Source organism: Trichosurus vulpecula, chromosome 8 (genome assembly GCF_011100635.1).
Source record: "Trichosurus vulpecula isolate mTriVul1 chromosome 8, mTriVul1.pri, whole genome shotgun sequence".
Classification (NCBI taxonomy): Eukaryota; Metazoa; Chordata; class Mammalia; order Diprotodontia; family Phalangeridae; genus Trichosurus; species Trichosurus vulpecula.
Genome location: NC_050580.1, coordinates 194,407,695 through 194,431,890, shown reverse-complemented (window position 1 = coordinate 194,431,890; position 24,196 = coordinate 194,407,695). Strand labels below are relative to the sequence as shown.

The 24,196-nt window shown below is 44.5% G+C and overlaps 1 protein-coding gene across 1 annotated transcript; it reads right to left on the bottom strand.

The window, feature by feature from the left end:
• Positions 1–3,036: 3,036 nt before the first annotated feature.
• IVD (isovaleryl-CoA dehydrogenase) lies at positions 3,037–23,983 on the bottom strand. The gene is made up of 12 exons (XM_036734762.1): positions 23,796–23,983; positions 22,032–22,121; positions 21,696–21,747; positions 14,579–14,748; positions 14,153–14,246; positions 13,760–13,896; positions 12,918–13,014; positions 10,811–10,904; positions 9,666–9,747; positions 8,887–8,991; positions 8,604–8,676; positions 3,037–8,152 (listed from the first exon to the last, which is right to left on the bottom strand). Exons 1-12 carry the CDS (start codon positions 23,934–23,936, stop codon positions 8,019–8,021), a joined length of 1,269 nt encoding a protein of 422 aa, XP_036590657.1. The 5' UTR covers positions 23,937–23,983; the 3' UTR covers positions 3,037–8,018.
• Between the last annotated feature and the right edge of the window lie 213 nt (positions 23,984–24,196).

The window sequence follows — 24,196 nt, the reverse complement described above, 5'->3', positions numbered from 1 at the left end:
AAGGCCCCTTCGTATTCACTCCTTTCTTGACCACATAGGACCACAGAGAATCACAGAGCCGGAAGGGACCTTTGAGCTCACCTAATCCAATTCCTTTGTTTTATAGATAGAGAAACTGAGGTCAGAGAGGGGTCTATCTCAATGTCACCCTGGCAGAATTAGGATTCAAACCCAGGGATTCTGACTCCAAAATCAATGTTCTTTCCGGTAGAACAAGAAGCGTTATCTAACCTTCAGGCAAGCCCCAGTGATGAAACTGAGATATCAGGGTAAGCTGTTTGCCCTTCGTTTCAGAGAGGACCAACAACATCATGGGGTGATGTCTTGACTCCAGCAGAGTTGCGCAGTCATCAGCTTCACTCCCTCTACCAGTATCATTGAAGTCCAGTGGCAAAACAAAAGTCAAGATGACCAGAGATGACCCAGGATGCAGTGGATGACCTTGGTGTCTTCGATGTCTGACCAAGCTCTAAGTGCTCCACAGTGCCTGCTTCAGCCACCTTCATGGCTAAAGACTTCACATGCTTGAGGTAGACATCCCCCTAAATCACCAATGGTTACCCTCAACCTGGTTTAGTCCATCTGCTGAGACGGTTTTACTGGGGTATGGCCGCTCTCCGTGCTATAGCTTCTTGGAGCCACAGGTGAGAGTCAGGTGACAAGTGGACACTACAGGTGGTTAAGCAGCCCTGAAAAGGGCTCAGCAAGCATTCCCACCAGAGGTGCTAGTCCTCCCTGAACACCCCACATGTAGTGTTTGTATCTACAAGTGTATCTGAGACCTTCAGTATGTTCAGTCATTTTTTAGTCGTGCCAGACAATTTGTGACCCCTTTTGGGGTTCTCTTGACAAAGTTACTGGAGTGGTTTGCCATTTCCTTCTTCAGTTCATTTTACAGATGAGGAAACTGAGGCAAACAAGGTTAAGTGACTTGCCGAGGGTCACACATCTACTAAGTGTCTAAGGCCAGATTCGAACTCAGGAAGCTGAGTTTTCCTGACTCCAGGCCCAGCCTCTATCCACCTAGCCACAATAATATCTTGGTATATATTGGACTGCCTTTGACATCCTTGGGGGATATATATGAACAGCAGTGAGGTTTCTAGGCCAAAGAGCATGGACAGTTGTCATTTTTCTTGCATTATACTAAGCTGAAGTCAGGGGTGTGTCTTTGTGAGTCATTTATATGTGGGTAAATGATGCACGTATGGTTGGGTTAGTAGTTTCTGCTCCTCACTGTTGCTATTTTCTTTCTCTTTTTCACCCTTACTATGGCTAGGCTTAACTGCAGGTTTTTAGACAATAATCCATCTATCTTGGATTAGGTGCTGAGGGTTAGGTGCTAAGCCTGGGGGTGGTGCACATCACAGCAATAGAGAAAAACACAGCTTACTCTTGCTTTTGGCTTCCTCCCTCCCAGTGCAAAGAATGTCCAAAATTGGCAGCTATGGGGGCTTAACTGAGGTAGGGTACCAGACTTAGCCTGTATCTCTCAAAAAAAAAAACCCAAACTTATCTTACTACATCTGTTCTAGCTCCATGGAGAGGAATCTATGCCTTATTCTAATTTTCAGCTTGTAAATTACAAAGTATTTAAATAATCCCTTAAAGAATTAATTCAAATTTGTAAGACTAAGAGCCATTTCCCAATTGACAAATGGTCAAAGGATATGAATAGGAAGTTTTCAAAGGAAGAAATCCAAGCTATTGATAACCATATTTTTAAATGGTCAAAATCACTAATAGATAAATGCAAATTAAAGGTACTTTAATGTTTTATTTCACACCCATCAGATCAGCAAAGACGACAAAAAAGGAAAATGACTAATGCCAGAGAAGCTCCTGGAAAAAGTCCACATTAATACACCATTGATGGAGCTATGAGTTGGTGCTACCATTCTGGAAAGCAATTTGGAACCTCTCCCAAAAGTCACTAAATTGAGCATACCTGTTGACCCAATAGAGACCATTACTGGGGTTGTATCGCCAAAGAGACAAAAGAAAGAGGAAAAGGACCCATGTGTACATGGCAGCTTTTTTTGTGGTACAAGGAACTAGAAACTTAAACTTTGGAGGAAACAGTTGAACAAAGTATGATATATGTATATAATGAAATAACTATTGTGCCAGAAGAAATGATGAAAGGGGCAGTTTCAGAGAAACCTGGAAAGCTTTGTATGAGATGATGTGATGAAGTGAGCAGAGCCAGAAAAATTTAAACCACAAAACTATAAAGGCAAATAAAACTCTGAAAGACTTTAGAACTCTAACCAATGCAATAACCAATTACAATTCCAGAAGACCAAAGATGAAGTTAGGGAATAAATAAGCAGAGACACACATTTCTGGTTATGGCCAATGTGTAATTTGTTTTTTTTTCTCTCTCCATAGTTTTTGTAAGGGTCCTACCACCCCACCCCAATGGAGAGAGAGAATATAAATGCTTGTTAATTGGAAAACATAAATAATTTTAAAAATTCCCCAATATCACAATTCCCTCAATGCAAGTTTGAGTCCGTCTTGGTTGAGGTGGGAGCCCTTAAAAGGGCTGGCAAGGAATATGAATGTTGATGGAGCCTAATTAACGCTGAGCCCTTTGAGTTGGGATGGAGGCTCTTTTTTGTCCCTGGTACTGTTGGATCTTCAGTGTATCACAAACCTCAAGAGGCCTGATTACTCTTTCCCTTGGAAATATTCTCCATTTCTCCAGGCTGGAGTATTCCCCAATCTTTTCCCATTTACTTCTCAAAGGGAAAATCCCTGATTCAACTGGGGACTTATCCACAAGTAGCCAAGTGAGAGCCAGGAACATGTGTGGATTCTTGGTCCACTAGGGTGGACCATAGGTGAATTAGAGGTGAGGAATGGTGATCTACATGGACTGAGCAGTGTTGTTTCTACCAAGCCTGGAAGTGGGCTTTTTAAAATAGAGGCCTTCATTCAACAAGTATTTGTTGAGCATTTATTATATACAAGGCACTTTGGCATATACAAAGTCCTTGTCCCTGCCCTCAAGGAGCTTACACTCTAAAAGAAAAGACTGTATACAAATGATTACAACACTAGATATCATAAGATATAAATGCGGATGAAGCTAAGACTGGCTGAGTGTGAAGGAATAGCTCAAGGTAGCTATAGCAATCAGGTAAGACCACAAATCCCAGTGTGCTTCCTTTCTTTGCTAATCAACTGAGATATTGCATGTAAAGCGCTTGCTAAGCCTTATAGAGCTCTGCAAATGCCAACTATTATCTGAATATTCCCAGGGGTAGTTAGGCAGTACTGAGCAGGATGGGCACTGAACAAGGATACCTTCTAAGAAGGCAGGGAGGTCTCAGAAGGAAAAAGAGCTTGCTCACAACTTTCTGAAACTCCGGCAGGGGGCAGGCAAGCTCCACTCAGCCAAACTATCTGAGTAAGTTGGCAGCAGAGCGCAGTTCAGGCCTGGCACTGAGAGCTGAATAGAGCTGACCAGAGATAAAGCTGAAGTATTAGCCAAAGCCCAGTTAGGAGATGAAGCGGTGAGGTGGTTCTGCCTCTTCCAAACTGCACTGCTGAAGTCACTTCCACCTGGGAATCCTAGGATCTTTGTGCAAGCTGCAGCTTGCCCTCTCATTTAACTTAACCTTTTTAATGCCATGGACTGCTGGGCAGTCTGACGTAGCCCTTCTCAGAATGTTTTTAAATGCATAAAACGAAACATACAGGATCATAAAGAGAGCAACTTATATTGAAATAAATGTATACTTTTTAAAGTTTGCATACACTTCCCTCCTTCCCCTCAATTAAGGAAAGCAAGGGCATCTTTGGGGTTTCCCGACACTACTTCCCCCCATCCCCAGTGGAAATCGGGCTGCGTTTTCCTTGAGGGTGGATGAGCCAGGGAGGGGTCTTCACCCAGATCCAGTCTGGAGGAGGAGCCCAATAATGACTCTAACACTTGAATGCACACTATGTACTGGACTAGTTTGCATCTTGCCTTGGGCTACTTATGAGAATAAGATCATAGGACTCAGAGATGAAAAGGACTTTAGAAATTACCAGTTCAGTCTCCTCCTTTTACAGATAAGGAAACTGAGGTCCGTACATTGAGGTTTGCCCACAGTCATACAGACTCACTCTTTTGTGCATGCTGCTGCTTTAAGACCACCTCTCCTAACCCCTGAATGGTCGGTCATTTTTATACCTTTGGCTCATTTAAGCCACTGGCTCTTTTTTTAAAAAAAAATTATTGCATGCTATCCACATCCAGAGAAAGAATTGTTGAGTCTGAACGCAGATTGAAGCTACCATTTTTTTTCTTTTTCATTGTTTTTTTCCCTTTTGTTCTTATTCTTCTTTTACAATATGACTAATGGGAAATGTTTAATATGATTGTACGTGTATGGCCTATTGCACACCATATTGCGGAGTGAGGAAAAAAAATGTATTCAAAATCTTATAAAAGTGAACGTTGAAAACTAAAAATAAATAAAATTTAAAAAAAGAAAATCTTTACAAACAAAAGTTTTTATTTTAAACATTTTTATTTTAAATTGAATTCCAAATTCCCTCCCTCTCATCCCCTCCGCCACTCACTGAGAAGGCAAACAATGATAGCAATTATACATGTGAAATCATGTAAAACATATTTCCATATTAGCCATATTGCAAAAAAAGGCAAGAAAAATAAAGTGTGAAAATTATATTTAAATTTGCACTCAAACCATTGGCTCTTGATGGTCATTTAAACCAGATTTTACTTGAATTAAGGTGACACACATGCACCCTCATGTTGCTCCTTTAAGACCTTTCCCTTCCCCAAATTCCCCCTGAAGACTACTCTGGGTGGTCATTTAAATCTGATTTTACTTGTACTTTTAAAATTAAAGAGTGTAGGAAGGAAAAACTAAGGAACAGCGCACTGTGTGATTTATCCTAGGGCTACATCTGAGAGAAGACACAAAATTTGGGGCAAGTTAACAAAGAAACTCGAGCAGGTGAGAAGCCGAAGGGCGCTCACGATGCTTGGCTAGTCTCCCTGACTAGAAGCCAGGCACAGGACCTGCTGGGCTTCCTCTTCCTCCCCGGCTTCTGCTTCCACAGTGGTAGGTGTGGAACGGAACGTAACAGCTCAGATTTGCTGCAGGGGAAGTTGAGCGAGGGGTGGAACGCCAGGCTGGTGGATTCAGTACAGCAGCAAGAAGGGTTCAGGCTCACAGCCTCTCAAGCCTTCTGCTTTCCTCTGCTATTCCAAGTCACAAGACCCCAAATCGAAGGCCCACCTCTCTAGCTAGGCCTCGATAATAACAGCTTGAAGGTTTGCAAAGCACCATGCATATGACCTCACCTGAGCCTTACAACAAGGCTACGAGGTGGGTGCTATTATGATGTCCATTTTACGGATGAGGAAACAGGCTGAAATGGTTTCATTTTATCCAGGGTCACACAGCTGGTAAGTGCCCAAGGCAGAATTTGAACTCGGATCTTCCCGACTCCAAGTCTTACACTCTGGATACCACACCACCCAGCGGCCTCATGTCCTCATTTGTAAAACACGGAGGTCCATTTTGGCTAGCTTCCTAGCAGTCCACTCATTCCAACCCTCAGAGAACTTTAATGCAGCTAGGGCAAGCCAACATGGTTGGACATAGGGCAAGATACACACGGTTTTGCCAGCTGGTTAAAAAGATTGGAGATGTGTGTATACACATAAACATACACGCACCCCTTCAGGAAACAGGTTAGCATTTTGTGACTTCTCTTCCCATTCGACCGTCCTTGACGGTCACTTAAACCTGACTTCGGGGCAGCTAGGTGGTGCAGTGAGTAGAACACCAGCCCTGGAGTAAGGAAGACCTGAGCTCAAATCTGGCCTCAGACACTTGACACATTTACTAGCTGTGTGACCTTGGGCAAGTCACTTAACCCCAATTGCCCTGCCTTCCCTCTGCAGAAACAAACAAAAAACCTGATTTCACATGTAGAAAAATGTCTGGCAGGGGAGAGATGGTAGGAGAAGTCCCGCATGACTCACGGAACTCTTTTAATACCTCAGAGAGGAAGGACCAGATTCTGCAGGGAATTCTCCAAACCCCTTAAGCCAACAGTAAGGGCTAAGGACAAGAATGAGGCCCGTACCCAGAATTTCCACGGTGGCCAAGGCACAGGACACCAGCCGGAGTAAGAGGTTAGGAAAAGAGACAAATACCTGCCACCTGCTAAAAACACATTTTGAAACAGATGGATTTGGCTCACCACATGTGTGTACAGAACAGCCAATGCCAAACTGCTGTGACAAAAAAAAAAGGCCCTGAGGTTTCAGGGAAATGCAGAGTCTGGAAAGTGGCCAGCGCCGTTTAGGCTGAGCTGGCACTGCAGTGAACCGAGACAGCTGCAGGTGGGATCACGAGGACACAGCTTAGCTCCTGGCGTTGGAAAGGGCAGGGAAGAGGGTTCAAGAATGCTGACCGCTCCAATGGAGCAGAGGCACAGGAACCTTGTAGCTGCTGCCCTAAGTCCAGAGGCAGGCGACACTTCTAACGTGAGAAGCTCTGAAAGGGGCAAAATAGGCACACGCTAACAAAGTTAGACAAAATAACTATGAAATGTGTTTTCCAATCCAAATAAAACTGTTATTTTCATCTTTGCTGCTTTGTCCTCATTTTGTTCTCTTAACAGATGTGTGATTCTAGGCTGCATACAGACCAGATCAGGGGAAAGCATGGCCAACCCTGACCTCGACTCTTCTTTGCTAAGCTCTCAGGCCCCTAGGACATTAGGTCAGAATGCTTGGTACCTTTGTAAATGACATGTGCTTTCTTAGGGCAGACACTCCAGCAACCATTTGGTTTTTGGGGAATGAAAAACACAGTCTAAGCCTTTGTAAAGTTACATGTAACTGAAAGGATCAAGGGATCGCAGAAGCTGGCTAGGTGTGATGCAGCCCTTTTTCCTTCACCTATCATAGCAGCAGGGGACTCGTTTGAGGCAAAACCTAATATGAGAATGCCTTATCTGGAAGAAGCTAGCCTTACCTGTTCCTAGCATCAAGCTTCTAGGATCTGAGACTGGTGAGTGGGGAGGGAAGCTGAGGTCATTTTTCACTTTAGGGAGGAGGAAAGAAGCAGGAAAAGAGGCAGCCTGAATGAACAACCCTAATTCTTCTCTTCCCCCACAACCATGGCAGGCAGGAAAAGGTTCAACTATCTTAAAAGTTCAACATAAACTGCAAAAAACAAAACACCCCAAAACAAACTAAAGAAGGTGAGCTGGCCAACGATCAGTGTTCTGTAACAATTCCCAGGAAGAATTTATGTGACTGTACCTCATGCAGACCTCCTTGTGTATTTCAGTTAAACAGGAGAGAATGTTAACCTCTGACTATAGACAGGTGCCAAGGAGAAAGGCAGGATAAAGTGCCTGGATGTGTCTGTGAGCATGTGCAAATGGACCGAGTAGAGAAGCCGTGGTTTAAAAAGAAAAGAGAAAAGGAAGAAAAATTCAGCAACTGTTGGAACCATCACATGCTGCTCCTCAAAGACAGATGGACAGAGATGTGAGGGTGGAGAACTCGAGTGACAACCTGCTCTTACGGAAAGAAAGCCCCTCTGCAAGAACACCTCTGGTGAAGACCCTTCCCCAGGCAGTCAGACCCTTCCCCAGCAGCAGAGAAGTGCAGAACTGTGGAACAGAGGAGTGTGTGCCCAAGGAAATTCCAAGGCCCGTTTCCAGTAGTACCAGGATAAGTTGACTTTGTTTGTGTACTGAACCCAGAAAAAGCCTGAAGGCTTAGGAAAACACTGTCCCTGGCTGGCTACAAAAGCAGAGTCAAGGTCATCTCAAGTGAGCCTGTGGCCTTGCCCCATCATCCTCAGTGGATGTTTCTCAGTAAATCCTGCCTGGTGTTGAGCTCCAGCTGGACAAGCTGACAAGCAGCAGGACTGGCTTTTTGCTGCTCTGGGTTATAGGAAAGAGGCAATGGCCCAGCTTCCCACAGAAATGTCCTTTGGCCGCTCAGGAATACAGACTTTTAGGGGTTACTTGAAGGCCTCGTTGAAGGCCCGGCCAATGACCAGTCTCCGAATCTCACTGGTCCCAGCCCCGATTTCATATAGCTTGGCATCTCGAAGAAAGCGTCCCATAGGGAAATCATTAATATATCCATTGCCACCTAGAGCCAAGAAGGGACAAAGTGACATTAGTGGGAATAGGATGTGGGAAAAATATCTGTCTTTTGCTACCATTTCCTTCTGGGCCTAAAGTAGGGAGTGAATGGTGGGGAGGGGTGGGGGCAGGATGAGGAAGGATAACGTGTGGGGGCTGGTCCTCAGCTGAGGCCTAGACTGAAGGGGCCCTGAAAAAGGCCCAGGGAACTAAGAGGGGAAGTAGGAAAGTGCATTGGGACTGGTTGTGGCAATAATACTTCTTATTTCCCATTCTTCTGTAATTACAGGCAGCTATATTTGTGTGTCTGCATAGGAGAGAGGTCAGCATACTCTGCCAGCAGCAGCCATTGCCCCCACCAGCCCCTTGTCCCCTAGTGTGGCCTGAAATTAAGCAAAAAACCTCAACAGAAGCAGCTGCTCCCACGAGGCAGCTGAGTGGTACAGGGGTACACTTACCTAGGCACTGGATGCCATCCAGAGCCACTTGTGTGGCTGACTCTGCTGCATAAAGGATCACACCTGCACAGTCCTGTGGGAGGATGACATTATCCTCTACCTCTGCCAGGGCCCCTGCTGGACCGTGGCAGAGGGGAGCACCTCAAGGGCCGGGGGAGGGGGGGGGGGGGCCCTTTTGGTAGGGTCTTTGCCATAGGTTCTTCAGGATTCCTTCCCCCCTCCCCAGTGCCTTTGGGTTTGAAAGCCCACCTTCCCCCCTTTCCCTGACAGGGGAGGCACTTACCTTGGAAATACTATGCCCCGCATCACAGGCTTTGGCAACGTTATAGACATATTGCCGACTGGTTGTGAGGCGAGTGTACATGTCTGCCATTTTCCCCTGCATCAGCTAGGTAAAAATAAGTATCCAGGGTTAATATCTCCAGTCCCCTTCCTCCTAAGAGGAGAAAATTTGGCTCTAGGCTCCAGGAGGGGGAGCAGAAGCAGCAGGAGTTGGGGAAGGAGTGGAACTTGCCCAGGGTGCCAGCGTTGGCCGAAACCTGGGAAGTGACACTCTCTATCACTCCTCCCCAAAAGATTTAGGCTGTCTCAAAAGCACTTCCTTCAAAGCAGCCTTTCAAGGGAGTTCCCAACTTCTCCTGTGCCATTTAAGACAACAATGTGTTACAGGACACACTTTCTCCTTTGCCCATATCCTTTCCCGCCCCTGCCCCAAACAATAACTGGATGCTCCCACACCAATGTCAGAAGACAAGCCCTGAGTCAACATGGTGAGGCTCCCTAAAAACTAAGCGCGTAGACAGTAAGGGAGCAAAGGCATCTCTAGTAAAGCACAATTCCTACATGAAAGCATTTAGAGAACAGGGGAGGGGTGGTGGGTCCCATGGACACTTCTTGGACAGCTTGTGCCAGGAGTTCGGCTCTGTGGTGATAATCAAAGGACAACTTTCAAGGCCACTGGGCTGATGTTTCCACAAAGCACCTGGGATGCTCAGGGAAAAAGCAGCCAGATCTGTATCCTTCCTCTAGCATGGCGCACCTCCCCAGCCAGATCCTACTCACTTGAAAATGGCCGATCTTTTGGCCAAAGGCTTCCCTCACATGCAGGTAGGGGATGGTGTGATCCAGGACGGCTTGCATGATCCTGCCAGAGGGAAGGGAGCCCTTTATTGCCCATCCCTGAATGAGGATAGCTGGCAAAAGAGCAAGGTGGGAGAGATGGGGTGGGACGAGTGGTCTCACAGAAGCAGGAATTAGGGGTCAGTGATGGTGAAGTCACAGAAGCATGAGGAGAAAAAGGAGCATGACATCCCATGCTCTTCTGATCTTCTTCCTCTGATCTCAGAGCACTTGAGATGTAGGATATCACAGATGAAAAAGCACTGAATCAGGAGTCAAGAGTTAGGTTCTTAGGCCAGCTCTTGCCACTAACAATTCTGCTGAGCAGAACTCTCACATTGGAAAAATGAAGCTTTTGTTCAATAACTCCAGCCAGACCACATGATCTCTAAAGGCTGTTCTAGCTTTGATTTGGGGGGTGGGAGTAAGTATCTGGATCTGTGACTTTATCCATACAAGAAGTATTCCATGTGAAAACTCCTTTCACAGATTCAGGCTGGGAACTTGCCTGCAACTTCTAGTCTGAAACAGAAAGCACTGGGAGGGTGAGGGACTTGCCAGGATCCCACAGTTGGTGTGAATGTCTGTGTGTGAGGTAGTACTTGAGCTCAGGACCTCAGTCTAGTCCTCTATCCACTGTGCAGGCTGCTTCTCTGTCCTATGACTATGACTTATTAACTTCTCTTTCTCTAAGGGGAAAACTGAGACCAGGAAAAAAGTAGTGATGGCTGCTACTCTTTGGCAGCAGGCTTGGCTTTAAAACCCAGGCCTTCTGCTTTAGCCTGTGTACTGAACAACACAACTCCTCGTGGCCTTTTCGTTTTGCTCTGAAGCACATTCCACTGCCATGCTAAGAAATGTAAAGGGTGTGTGTGTGTGTGTGTGTGTGTGTGTGTGTGTGTGTATGTGAGAGAGAAGAGAGAGAGAGAGAGAGAGAGAGAGAGAGAGAGAGAGAGAGAGAGAGAGATCACCTTTGTTCCAAAGAAGGAAAAACTGAAGCCAGAGGTCAGGAATCCACGGTCCTAAAAGGACATTGCTGATGGCAGCAGCTGATAAGGAAGACTCAAATCTAGGTAATGCATACTTACCCCAGGGGCCCGCCAGACAGCACCAACCGCTCCAGATCCAGTCCACTCATCAGTACATAGACACCCTTATTCAGGTGACCCAGGACATTGGAGACTATTGGGGAAATTGTCTAGTCAGTTGGAAGCAGAGGACTATTCAGAGCTGCAAATAGACAGTATCACTTCATCTTGGATGGACTTTTATCAAAGTACACCTTAGCCCATACCGTTCCAGACACATAAAAATGCTTAATAAGTTGCATCTGACATAGGACCCATGATGGAAGACTTGAGTTTTTTCAAGAGGTATTTGCTGGAGGTTATGTTGTACACAGCAGAGTAACTGCTCTTTAAGGTTAACAAAACACATTGCTCACAACTTTTTGATCTTACTAATGCCAAGCATTAGGTCGAATTTGAACTCACGTTTCTTCACTCCCAGTTCATTGGTCTTTCCATCACACTATGGATGGACTAAAAATCTTTTAATCTCTTAAACCTATAAGGCTTAAATTCTGCTCCTTCTCATGATCCATTGGCCAGATCACCCACCCATGGCCTTTAGCAGATCTTTGAGGTTAGGTAAATCAGGTCACTTCTCTGGTCCCATAAGCTCATCTGTAAACTGAAGAGACTGGACTGGGTGATCTTTAGCATCCCTTCTAGCTTTAAAACCATACTGTGATGGCTACCTTTAGCTATATCTAGGGCCACGATAAAAGAACACTTTGTTTTCCCTCTACTGACCCCAATCTTCCACACGGATGCTATGCTTCCTACACACCAGTCCCCCGGACCACCTGGGTTAGGGTAGTGGGTCTAGACGAGGAACATCTTGGGGACTTGTGGATCTGGGTCAAACCTCCTTTTGGGAAATCCTATAGGGTTTCTAGTGCGGTGGAAAGAGCACTGGGTCAGGACCCAGAATCCTTGGCTTATGGCCATGGCTCTGACACTTACTAGTTACGTGAACAACATTTCAAATCTTGGAGTTTGTTTCTTTGTAAAATGAAGGGGCTGGACTCCGACATCTAGGTCTCTTTCAGATCTATCATGGAATCATCACTCTGAACCACTGCAGGGTCATAGAAAGGGGAAGGCAGGTTTTAGGCCCTAGAAGCCACTCACCTCTATGTTCAGTGACACAGGGACTTTGCTGAAAATTCTTCTAAATAACCCATCAGGACACTGGATATCCTTGGGGACAATATGACTGTCCCATTAATAAAAAAAGTACTTTAGTCCTGAGTTTACATAAATGATGCACTTCAGCGAATTGAGCTTTGAGCTCTTTAAAAAAAATCAGTGGACAATGATCCATCCACACTTACTGTCTTGGGACAAAAGCAGCATTTTATGAGGCAGGTAGTCTGGGTGAGAAATCTAATTCAGAACTTAACAGTAATGCCACTGGGACCACGGGACGATCAGACCAGCATTGGCTCTCCTTAGGTACTGTCTCTCATCACAGGTGCTCTGTTTGATCAGGTACATATGAGGGAGAATTCAGGTGGTAAATTAGCATCCCTCCACTGGGTCTACACTGATAGTTCTGTTCTGATGGCTTTTCACCCTTGCCAGTGAATAATTCAAGTTGTCAGTATAGACAGTGTAGATTCCACATATTCAGAAGGGAATTATTGGCTCAGTATAGACTCTGCTTTTGTGTCCCACATACTATTCCTCTGTCAAGATTAACATGAACTTCTCTGCATAAGGACTATAATTTATCCCCTTAGACTCTGGTGTGTAGGCACTACTGCCTAAAACTACCTGGTCACAATATCTGGACCCATGAAAACAGTGACAGGTTCAGGGCCTGACTACAGATCCTGGATGGACAGTCTAACAGGACTTTTCAAGAAGAATGGGTTGGAAGAACGGGAGGCAGCAATGGTGGAATGAGAAAAAAACATGGATTTTAAGTCAGAAGAGCTGTGCTTGAAACCCGGCTCCAATGCTTATGTGACCTTGGACAAGGCACTAAACTTCTGGGCCCGTTTTCTTGATGGGAAAATGAGAAGGCTGGACTCGATGATCCACAAGATCCTCTTTAGCTCTAAACCTCTGATCCCACCCCCTCTGGGTGGAACGGCCAGAACCAGGGCTCAGGCTCAGGGATACTCACCAGGGACCTTGCAGTTTTCAAAGATGAGTTCACAGGTGTTAGAGCCCCTCATCCCCAGCTTGTCTAGTTTCTGGGATGTGCTAAATCCAGGCATGCCCTGTGTGGAGGAACAAGAAATGCTCCTAGGCTAGATCCTCACAAAGGATCAAAGATCCTCACAAGGAGGCAGAGAGCAAATGCAGAGACCAACTGGATCCAATGAACACCACATTAAACGAGAAATGGTGAAACTGCTGAGCCTCATGACCTGAGGGACCCTAAGACGTGCTTGGGGATCTCATTCTAGCAAATAGCTTCCCATTCCACTCTGGTCCTCCAAATCCTTAATTTAGGAGAAGACGGGGGAAAAAGAGAGACTGGTCTCTGGCCATCAACACAAAACAATTCTAGCTGACCTTTTTATCTTTATGTGGTACTGGGTGAGGGGCTATATACAAGTAAAACTCCAGGCGCGGCCCCTGTCATCTCTGAGCTTAACACACATTGACATTGATGGAGATAAGTGGACAAAAAGACAAGAGAATAATATTATATAATATAGTAACATTGGGTTTTGGTGGAGCAAAGTTTAAAGACAGGTGTAAAGTGGTCAGAAGCAATTTTGTTTGAGATAGGTGGAGAGGTTAGTCCAGAGGTACAGGAAGAGACAGGAAATGAGGGAGCCAAATTTAAAGTATCTTTGACTTGACGTATAACGTAATATGAGGCTGGAATGTATTAAGAAGGAGGGGGCTATCAGGTCAGAGTTGGCAAAAAGAATATTTTGGCAGTCAAATCAATCTCTTGGCTTTAGTGCCAAGAGGAAAAACATCCCTCTGGGACAAACACTTGCCCCTGCTCACCTTCTCCACGATGAAGGCTGTGATGCCCCGAGAAGCTGGGTTAGCAGACATGTCTGTCTTGGCATATACAACGAGGACGTCAGCATCTGGTCCGTTGGTGATCCAAAACTTTGTGCCGTTCAGGATGTAGTAATCCCCTAAGGAGATGTAGTTCTGGCTAGTCAGCCCAGATTCCTTGTTTCCATCTTAACCAGCCAGAGAACGTAGATCTTTTTAAGAGTAGCACGTTCCCTGATCCAAGGAACAGGTAACTAGAACATTTATTTGAAGCCCAGCCCAAATGCTACTTCCCAATACGTCACATTTCTCCCAACCTCCACCCCGGGCCAAAGCCTTCCCTAGACCCTGTCATGGTAGCTGGTTGCCCAGGGTTGAAACCAAGAGCCATCACACCTTTCTTTTCGGCTTTCAGCTTCATGGACACAACATCAGAACCAGCATTGGGCTCACTCATGGCCAAGGCTCCAATGTGTTCCCCACTGATGAGCTGTGAGAGACATCACAAAACCATCATGAGGAAACCCGGGGATCTTCCAGTAGCTACCTGTTGTACCAAAGTCCTGATGCTTTCTTTGTAGCTTCTTTGGATTTCACCCTTGACCTTTTGGATCTGAGCACTGGTGAGGGCCCAGGAAAAGAAAGGTTCACTCTGCAATGCTGAGTTTTATTCCAACTATATCAGGTCCAGGACAGGATGGTTGTGAAACTGTCATTGGACCAAATCATCAGGGGAGGTTCCTGAACTGGGTGACTCCCAAGTGCCACTTTAGCATCAGTACACCCTACCCTGCTGCACATACTCCTGACACACATCTTTACCTTGGGGAGGTATTTCTCCTTTTGGGCTTCATTTCCATTTCGTACAAGCTGATTGACACAGAGGTTGGAGTGGGCTCCATAACTGAGTGCCACAGCTGCAGAGGCTCGGGACATCTCCTCCATTACTAGCACGTGGTCCAGAAAGCCCAGGCCTGAGCCACCATATTGAGCTGGGGGAGGGGGAGGGGAGGAGGAGGAAGAGAGAGCAAAGATAAAATAATGGCAGTCATAAAAATACAACTGCTTTGAATTCTTTAGGAGAAAAATTCTGTAAGTGATACATTTTCAGACATGGCCAATATGTTCATTTGTTTTGCTTGACTGTACTTATTTTGGTGCACTGGAAGGTCCTCTTGGTGGTGGCAAGCCACTGGGAAGTGATTGTAACATAAACAAAGAAAAGAGCACCAAAAACATTAAATCCCAGAAAGAGAATCTGGATGTTACATAGGTGTGACTCTTCTGTGTGACCATAAGGCCTTTGCTTTTGTGTTCTCTAATAGCCTGTCACTGAGACCATTCTTAAAAAGCCTTTCCTGCCTGCTAAGATCTGCCAAAGCCTCCAACAACCCAGGGTCACCTATAGGCCATAATGAAGCATTAGATTAGAAGTTGGGGGAAGGGAGGGAGAAAAGCATTACCTGCTAATAATGCCTCAATGCTTAACCCATTACTGATTCTAGTCAGGTCAGGTGAGATTAGAGGTTAGTTAGCACAACAGGGCTTTCAAATAACTTTTACTTTTAAATTCAACCAGCCAGCCCAGAGAAGAAAGGAGAAAATTTATCTCCCTTTCTTACAGGGGTGGAGGACTTTATGCTTTAAGATTTGACTAAAGAGTTGGCTAGTTTTGTTTGACTTGCTCCCCCTATCCCCCTGTTGTAACAATTTGGCTAGCAGCTGTTGTGGGGGTGAAAGACCAACACAAGCCCAACAACAAGAATGCTGCCAGCACAGATTCTTTTGATCTGCTTTACTAAGGAAAATAAAGTCAAGGGGTTAACAATCTTACTTTGATCCAACATATACATATAAACTCACTTAGTTCAGGAGAAGCCAGCAGCCTGAACTTCAGAGCAAATACAAACAAATTACAAACATACACAATATAAACAGACCAAATCACAATTCATAGTTACCAATAAACTATCAACATCTGGGTTGATGAGCTGGGAGGCTCTTAGAGCAGCTGCCCAGAGTCACACGCCACTCCTTCTGTGCCTCAGAGCCCCAAGGGAGAACACCAACCTCTGAGTTTATATATCTTATTCAGGGTCAAAGGTGAGTCATACATGAGACCTAAAAGCGTCACAAAAATTCGACTTAAACTCACGTGGTCTAAAAGCCTCTGACGTCACACACGTCACTCAAACCCATGTAAACTAGGCTTTCCCTTGAGGCAAGGAGGTCATCAAGGACTCCTAATTTAATCAAGGAAACAAAGGCCAAACTCTTCAAGGGCACTTGATTAAATAAGTGCTAAAAGAGAAAACAGTAAAAAAAAAAAAAAAAGTCCCAACTTAATTAATTTTACACCCCCCCCATTTCTCTTTCAGTCTTTGTTAGAAGAGGTGACTTGATGTATAGAGAAGTGGGGGAGGCATATAACCAAAAATTAAAGTGCTATAAAAACAAAAGCAACATATTAAAATTTTAGAATAGACTTAACCACCCCCCCAAAAAAAGTGAAAAATGATTGCCTAAATTCTAGGATCTTTCATATTATGACTGGAGGAAAATATTTGTTTGTGTTAGTAATGGCCTTGTACAGTGAAACTTAATTTGTTTACCATATAAGTTTAGTTTCATAGTAGTTAAAACAATGTCCATTATACTTGTTTACTTATTCTTGGAATAACATTAAAAGCTTTTTTTTTTTAAAAGAGAGAGCTAAAGATACTTTTTTTTAGTCTATGCTAAGAAAACCTCAGCCACTTAGACCTACCTGTATCCTCCAATTCCAGGGGAAAGTGGCCTTCTCAATGGGGAAGCCAAGGCAGGGTGGGTGGTACATTTGGCTAATCTGTTATATGTCTTTTTTTGCCCATCTTTAATGGCATTTATTTAAAGAACTTAAAATCTGCACATATATAAAAAACATTTGAACTTTTTAGAAAAAGCCGACACAACGTTTCACTGTTTTTATGCTACCCATTAATATTCTACCATAAGGAGAGTTTAAAAAAATCATTCTAGTCTGTCTGTAGTTAGTGAGTTAAAATATTCCTGTTACACTGAGATATTAAACTGTAAAAGAAATACTGAAAATCCATTCATACACAAAAAAACTAAAACTAAGTTATCTTTCTTGGTTCATATATAGTAACTGAAAAAAATTCATTTGGAAAAGTATCTTAAAAAAGAAAAATCTTTCTCAATTATAATTATCCATTTCAAAATGGAAATGCATTTAAAATAGTGACAAGGTAAATTAGTATTACCAAAATGCACCCTAGGAAAGAAGAGTTTCATGGCTTGCAATGTCACGCTAATGACATTTGGGTACAATGTTTCATTTTCAAAGGAAGAAATTTAAACCGGTTGGAATTTTCAACATTTCAGTTCTGCTATCTAAGTCTTGGCTCTTCAAGCCAGGGCATCCTAACACGCAGTTTTCTTGGTTTCAGTATGCCAGGACCACTGGCCTATTTCCTTCAGGATTACAAAAGTAGGAACTTCCAATTTGTGTCCAGCATGGTCTTTCCTTTTTTAAAAATCTATTTTTTTACCTGGGAAGACCTACATGAATTGATGCTGAGTGAAGGGAGCAGAACCAGAACACTGCACACAGTAAAAGCAACATTGTGCGATAGACTTGGCTCTTCTCAGCAATACAATGGCCTGAGACAATTCCAAAAGACTCGTAATGGAAAATACTATCCGGAGAAAGAACTATGGAGTCTGAATGCAGATCGCAGATTTTCACTTTTTTGTTGTTTTTTTTGTTTTTTTTCTTTCTCATAGTTTTTCCCTTCTGGTCTGATCCTTCTTTCACAACATGACTAACATGTTTAACATATTGTACATGTATAACATATCAGATTGCTTGCTACCTTAGGGAGGGGAGAAGGAGAAAAATCTGGGACTCAAAATCTTACAAAAACAAATATTGAAAACTATCTTTACATGTAATTAGAAAAAATACTATTAAGTGCAAGTTCCCTCTCCCTTGGAAAAAACCAAAATCAAAATCACTGTAACAAATATGCATAGTCAAGCAAAAGAAATTCCTACATTGCCCATGTCTAAAATATTTAATGCAGATTTAATCAATTCTGTCAGGAGGTGGGCACATGATCTCTGGAACTGTTGTTGGTCATTGCAGTGATCAGAGTTCTAAAGTCTTTCAAAGTCGTCTTTAGAATGTTGCTATTGTATAAATTACTCTTCTGGTTTTGCTCACTTCACTCGGTATCAGTTCATACAAGTCTTTCTAAGTTTCTCAAACTGTCCCCTTCCTCATTTCTTACAGTACAGTATTGTATCACATCCTTCAACTGATGGGCACTCTTATTTCCTAGTTCTTAGCCACTACAAAAAGTTTCTATAATTACATGTGTACATATGAGTCCCTTTCCTGTCTTTGACTTCTTTGGGGTATAGGTTCAGTAGTGATATCATAGGGTCAAAAAGTATGTACAGTTAAACATCTTTTTGAGTGTAGTTCCAAATTGCTTTCCAGAATGCCAGAACCAATTCATAGTTCCGCCAACAGTGAATTAATGTACCTGTTTTCCCACAGTCCCTTCAACATTTATAATTTCCAAGGTAGTCTGGCAGGATAATTCTGGACTATACCTGAAAACTTACCAAACTGCTTTTATCTGTCTTTCCTTTCCTACCACGGTGTAGCCTAGAAGGCAATTACAAATAGTATCTAAAGCCATATCTATCACTTCAGGAAAAAGAGGAAGAAATAGCAGGTTGTCAGCCAATTCAAATGATAATTAAGTTTTGAGGTACAGAGTTTAGAGAAGGAAGGGGTTTTGAGATGTCAGTATAAGAGATGCTGGTCAGGAGTCAAGGGTAGATAGGTTTAAAGTGACAGGTTTTCTTGGCATAGATTTATAAAACTAGAGAATCAGAAACTGGGCTTCGTGAGAGAGATGCCATATTTTGGGAAGAGTCTGAGATGGAAAGATTTTTAAAAAAAGAGTAGAAAAAAAGAGTAGTTCTTGGGGAAGGCCATGTTAGGGTCTTTCAGGGACTAAAACTGTCATGCCCTTTGAATTAAACAAAACAAAACAAGGCTGGGGCACTGTGGTAGCTAGGGAATTTGCCAAGTTATTCTAGGCAAAAGAGCTCAAAGTTAGCTGTCTTCTCAAGGTTCCCCCAACTCTACAGGCACTTTTTATTGAGTTCTAACTCATACTGAAAATCAGACACTTTTTGACTCAACATATTCTCTATGGGGACAACTGGTAGAGTACTAGCACTCTCATTCAGGGGTCAATAGCAATTTTTTTCATTCTTTTAGTTGAGATTCGATCATCAGGAGAACTCCTTGTTGTGAGGAACCACATATGCTTTGGAAGGGAAAGAAGAGTATGTTCATTTAACACTTCTAAATCACCTACCAGGACAGAAGCACGGCTCCAGCCACTGGGCAAGCATATATCGATAAGAATGTCAAAGGAGAGCAGCACCAAGGCCTGCTTCTGCCTATGCCCTGACTACTAGGCTTGCCCAGGATCGAGAGTTTATCTTTGACTCACCACTCCAGTTAAATTCAACACTCACACTCTTTGGGAACATAGAGAACTAAGCAAAAGGAATATTTCCTGCACCCAAGACCAGAGAACATTAGGATACAGGGATTTCACAAATCTTCAGGCAGACAGCAGGGCAAAGTAGATTTTTGTACTGGGGTGGTAATTCCTTTCTAAAGTTCTGGATTAGGCTATTCCACACAGGGGTGGGAAGTGGGAACTCTCCTAACTACGCATCAGAAAGAGTAACTGTACTTCATACCTACTATGCTCAAATCCCTGTATTATATTAAAAAACAACCTCCCCTCCCCACTACCCCACCCCACATTCCTTCCCTGACCAGTCTCAAAACTTCTGGGACAGATGTCATTGCAATCTCCTCCCTCTTCATTCCCTCCCCAATCTGACCTAGCAGCTCTCCGCAAAGAACCCTGGCTCATAATTAAACCACATGCTGTTCTCATGTTTTCCACTCTCTTCGTCTTTGCTACAACGTTCTCTTTGTCAGGAATGTCAACCCTCGATCCATCTTTGCTGGTTCTACCAGGCTCAACCCAGAAGCTACATCCTTCAAAAGTTCTGTCCGATCAGCCCAGACAGAAATGATCATAACATACTGGACGACAGTCTTAGAAAGGCCTGTAGAGACTATCTAGTCCCACGCTTCATTTTAGAGGAAACTGAGGCCTGGAGAGGTTAAGTGACTTGGATGGCACTCTGTTGCTCTCCCAAGACTAGATTCTTAGTACAGTAACTTGCACAACTTCCCTCTCCTCGTAGATTATAATCTCTTTAAAGAAAGGTATAGTCATTTATCTCTGTTCTAGTTCCCCACAGTGCTTTTCACATAGTGGGAACTTTTTTGTCAGATGAATAAAACTGAGCTGCTACCACACCCAAGCTCTTTGTGAGAGATGAAGCTCAGTAAAGGAACAAGCAGAACAGCACAGGCCTATGGATTTCTCATGTCAGTAACTGCAAAAGACAACCACCCCATGACCAAGAGGATCCCAAGGCCAAATAGCAAAATGCCGTGCTGGATCTGACGCACTCAAGCAAAGAAGCTTGTGGCTGGACCATCGTCAAATGAAGAGGCATTGCTAAGATACAAAAGCTTTCACATCCTTCTCCGGCTATGCCACTGAGAAGAGTCCCCTGGGCAGAAATCTACCACAAGGTCCTTTACTCATTGGAGGGGTGGGAGCAATGGGGGATGGAGGAGACTGACTCTGCTAAATTAGTTGGGTTTCATTTCTTGATTCTGTCCTCCACCACCCCTCCCACCCCCCCCCACCCCCCCACACCCCCCCCCCCCGCAGAGGTTCCCAAAGTGGGTGACACCACCCCCTGGGGGAGCTGGAATGATGGTGGGGCAGTACTAACCTCTGGTGCAACTGAGGGACATTGAACTAAAATAAGGAGGTGGTGTAAGCACAAGGAAAAGAAGAGAAGAGAATTTTGAAAAACTGTTCATACATGGTTCATCTGTTGTGTAACAGAGTTAAAGTCATAGTAATTACATTACTTTCCAAATAAACACACAAATTGCAAGTTATAACCGATCAGTGGTCAAGTCTGGTCAATACTATGGTCCACAATGACAGGTCTTAACAAACAAATTTTGGCAGGTGAGCTTGTGCATTGTCCAGAAGTCCAACATGCATTGGCAGGAATGTGTGTGTGTAATGACTTGTTTACAATATGATACTATATGGATATATAATGCAATACTTTGGCATCGAAATTTCAATGCAGGAAAAAATCCACAAATTTATAATGAATTATTAAATTTAAGATGTGTCATTTAAAAATATTTTTTTTGAAATGACACAAATTTCAATTAAAAAAACTGTTAAAAAGTTAAAGAAAGTAGATTTCCAGGGGGGCACTGAGTAATTTTTTTAAAAGGGGGTGGTAGGCCAAATAAGTTTGGGAACCTCTGAGTCCCACACCCCTATAAGAGCCTGAATTTAGTATTATCCATTCATTGCTTGAACTCTGCTTAAGTCTCGCCAGAAATGACAATGAGAGGTAGGATGAGGGAGGACAGATCTCATCTCCCCCTGGCTACTTCAAGCTCTCAGAAGTTAAGATTACTCCCAAGGCCAGACACAAGAGTGAAGGAGGGCAGTGGGAGCCACCATAGGAGGTTGAGAGTTAATCCACAGACCAGCAGGTGTTCATGTTGACCCTGCAGCTGAAGAAGAAGGAGGAAGATGTTAGGCAGAAAGAGAAGAGAATGCCCTGAGCAGTGGCAGGCAAGAAGCTGAGGACACTGGGCAGAGCTGGGGACAACGAAGGGAGAAATTTCTTGTATCATCAATAAACACTACTATTCCCACTCCTTCTGAGAATAGCAGGCATAAAGACAGTAGGAAAATCTGTTTTTCTCAGGGGCCAAACTCACCAGGGGCTGTAATGCCCAACACTCCTAGTTTCCCCAGTTGCTTCCAGAATTCCTGCAAATAGAAAAAGAACTGCAAAACCAAGCAACCAGTATCTGACATATAAAGCAATTGTATAGAACCCAAACATTCAATCACAGGCCACTTAAAGAAAGGACCTATTATTACAGGGTAGTTTTCAGCAAAGTGGCCAATACAAACAAATTAGTCTTCATAAGCAATGATACGGATCCTTAACCATCCCAAATCTTTGAACGCAGAACACTTTGCTTCTTCCTCCCAGGTCTTCCTCTGAGAGGACTTGAGGATATCTTCTCTGCCAGTAATACTGGACTTACCCGAAGGTCCTTGAACTCGTTGGTCTGATCAATTTCATGGGCCTTGGGGGCTAAATGTTGCTGAAGGAATTTGAACATGGTCTGCCGGAGCTGAGAAACAAGAAGGGAGGGGAGAACGGGATAAATAAGCATTGCTGAAGAGACCACTCAAGGTAGGTTACAAATCCTTTCCACATTCTCATCAACTGGAGGCTAGTGGCTCAGCTTGAAGAGGCACATCAAAACAGATGCTGACCCAGGTGCTGAGGAGTGGACCTACAAATGAAATGTCATTCCACAGGGGAACAGAATTTCTAAATTGGCCCCAAAACTGTCAAGAGGATCAGAGGATCAGAGATTAGAAACAAAAAGGGATCTTAGGGGTGATCAAGTCCAATCCCCTCATTTTACATTTAAGGAAAGAAAATTGAAGTTACCTGCCCAAGTTCATAAAGGTAGTAGGAGCCTAGATGTGAACCTATCCTCTGACTTCTCTCTTCAGTTTGCCATGACAGCCAACTCAGATGGTCCACCTACTGGGTATGATCTAGAGGTGGTTAAGAGTCCTCAGATACCCTCTGTCCAAGGTCACAAAGAGTGGTAGCAGTCTTAGGACCATACATCCAGAGGTAGAAGGGACCTCGAGGCTGAGAGGTTAAATGTCTTGCTTGCTCAGAGCTACAAAGCTAGCAAATGCCTGAGGCTAGATTTGAACTTGTCTCCTCATTCCAAGGCAGCACTTTTTTTTTAAGCCACCAATAGGCTACTGTTTTAGAGTATTAGAACAGGTTACCAGAGGAGGATAGAGAAATTGTCAGTTTGGGAAAGCATAAGAAATGTTTGAGATGAGTCAGGTGCAGCTGAGATTACAGAATGAAGAACAGATTAAACCCTCTTGTTCAGTTGTGTCTGTCTGTTAGTGACTAAATTTGCGGTTTTCTTGGCAAAAATACTGAAGTGGTTTGCCATTTTCTTCTCTAGCTCATTTTACAGATGTGGAACTGAGGCAGACAAGGTCCCAACAGCTAGTAAGTGTCCGGGCCACATTTGAACTAAGGACCTGACTCCAGGCCCAGCCTTTATCCACTGTGTCATCAAACCGTCCATTAAACCCTGAGGTCCCTCTAAATTCCCAGTCTCGGTCAAATTCATTGTCAACCATCACTGAAATTCTGCTCTCAGCGGCGGAATCTAGGGCCTTAGAAGGCATCTGAGAAGAGAGAGCTTTGGGCAATAGAACCAGGCTCTATATAAAGGAAAAGCATAAGAAACATTATTAGTCCATAATGACTGGAGAGCACCAAAGTCAAATTCCCAAGGGAAAGTGCCTCCTTTTCCAATCTCCATATGCCCTCGGAATGCCCTTGTATAACGTCTTTTCCTACAAGAGTGCCTTTTAATGTTAACGTTCAAACCCTGGCCCGGACGGGAGGTGTCCTGGGCAAAGCCCGGGCTGTGCCTCTACAGGCCTCCGGCAGCGCCGGGGTTTCGGGCGTCCAGCTAGGGAGTCACCTGAGCCTGGGGGTCCAAGGCTCTGCAGGGGTCGCTCCCCGGGGGAAGCCCCGAGGCGCACTCATTGCTCAGAACCAGGCTCCAAGAGCGGGGAGGCCAGGGCCCGTCAGTCTACCTCCGGCCGCCCGGCACTTGGGAAGCTGAGGCTGGGCCTGGGCCCGGCCCGGGGCACCTGGGCTCCTGTGGGCGGCGGAGGGCTGGGAGAGGGGAGGCCGCCCCGTACCGCCCCCGCGAGGGGACGCTCGGTGAGGGGCCGGGGAACACTTTTGCTACCTGTTTTTGCTCTTCGCTCAGCCCGTTTATCGTGTCATCCACAGGCATCGTCGAATAGCCCCGCCGTGAGGCGAAGAGCGCGGGCGGCCGTACTCTGCACCAAGGCAGGCGGCCACAAATCAGCCAAGCCGCGATCGCCATCACTGCTCCCAATCCCGACTGCAGCCTTTGGGTCTGGGCCACCCCCCAGCTCCACCAATTCACGAGGACCTCCGCCTCTGTCCAATCAGTGAGGGGGTGGGGTACGCTGCAGCCTATCAGCGTGCAGGTGCTCCAAAGGACCCCACCTCCCCTAGCCAGAGCTACCTTCTAGCCAATCAGCAGCGTGTCCTGAGGGGCTGGGCCTCCTCCCCGCGAAGCCACGAAGCACCCACAGTGGGCGGTGGCCTAATCTCGGAATC

Bases quoted from the DNA above. Each gene is read 5' to 3' on its own strand.
- IVD (XM_036734762.1), bottom strand. From the start codon at position 23,936: ATGGCGATCGCGGCTTGGCTGATTTGTGGCCGCCTGCCTTGGTGCAGA. The intron at 13,015-13,759 runs GTGAGCAGGGGC...TCCTCCACACAG, and splicing joins CAGCCTTCATCGTGGAGAAG to GGCATGCCTGGATTTAGCAC. The intron at 9,748-10,810 runs GTAAGTATGCAT...TCCCTCTGGCAG, and splicing joins CTGTCTGGCGGGCCCCTGGG to GATCATGCAAGCCGTCCTGG.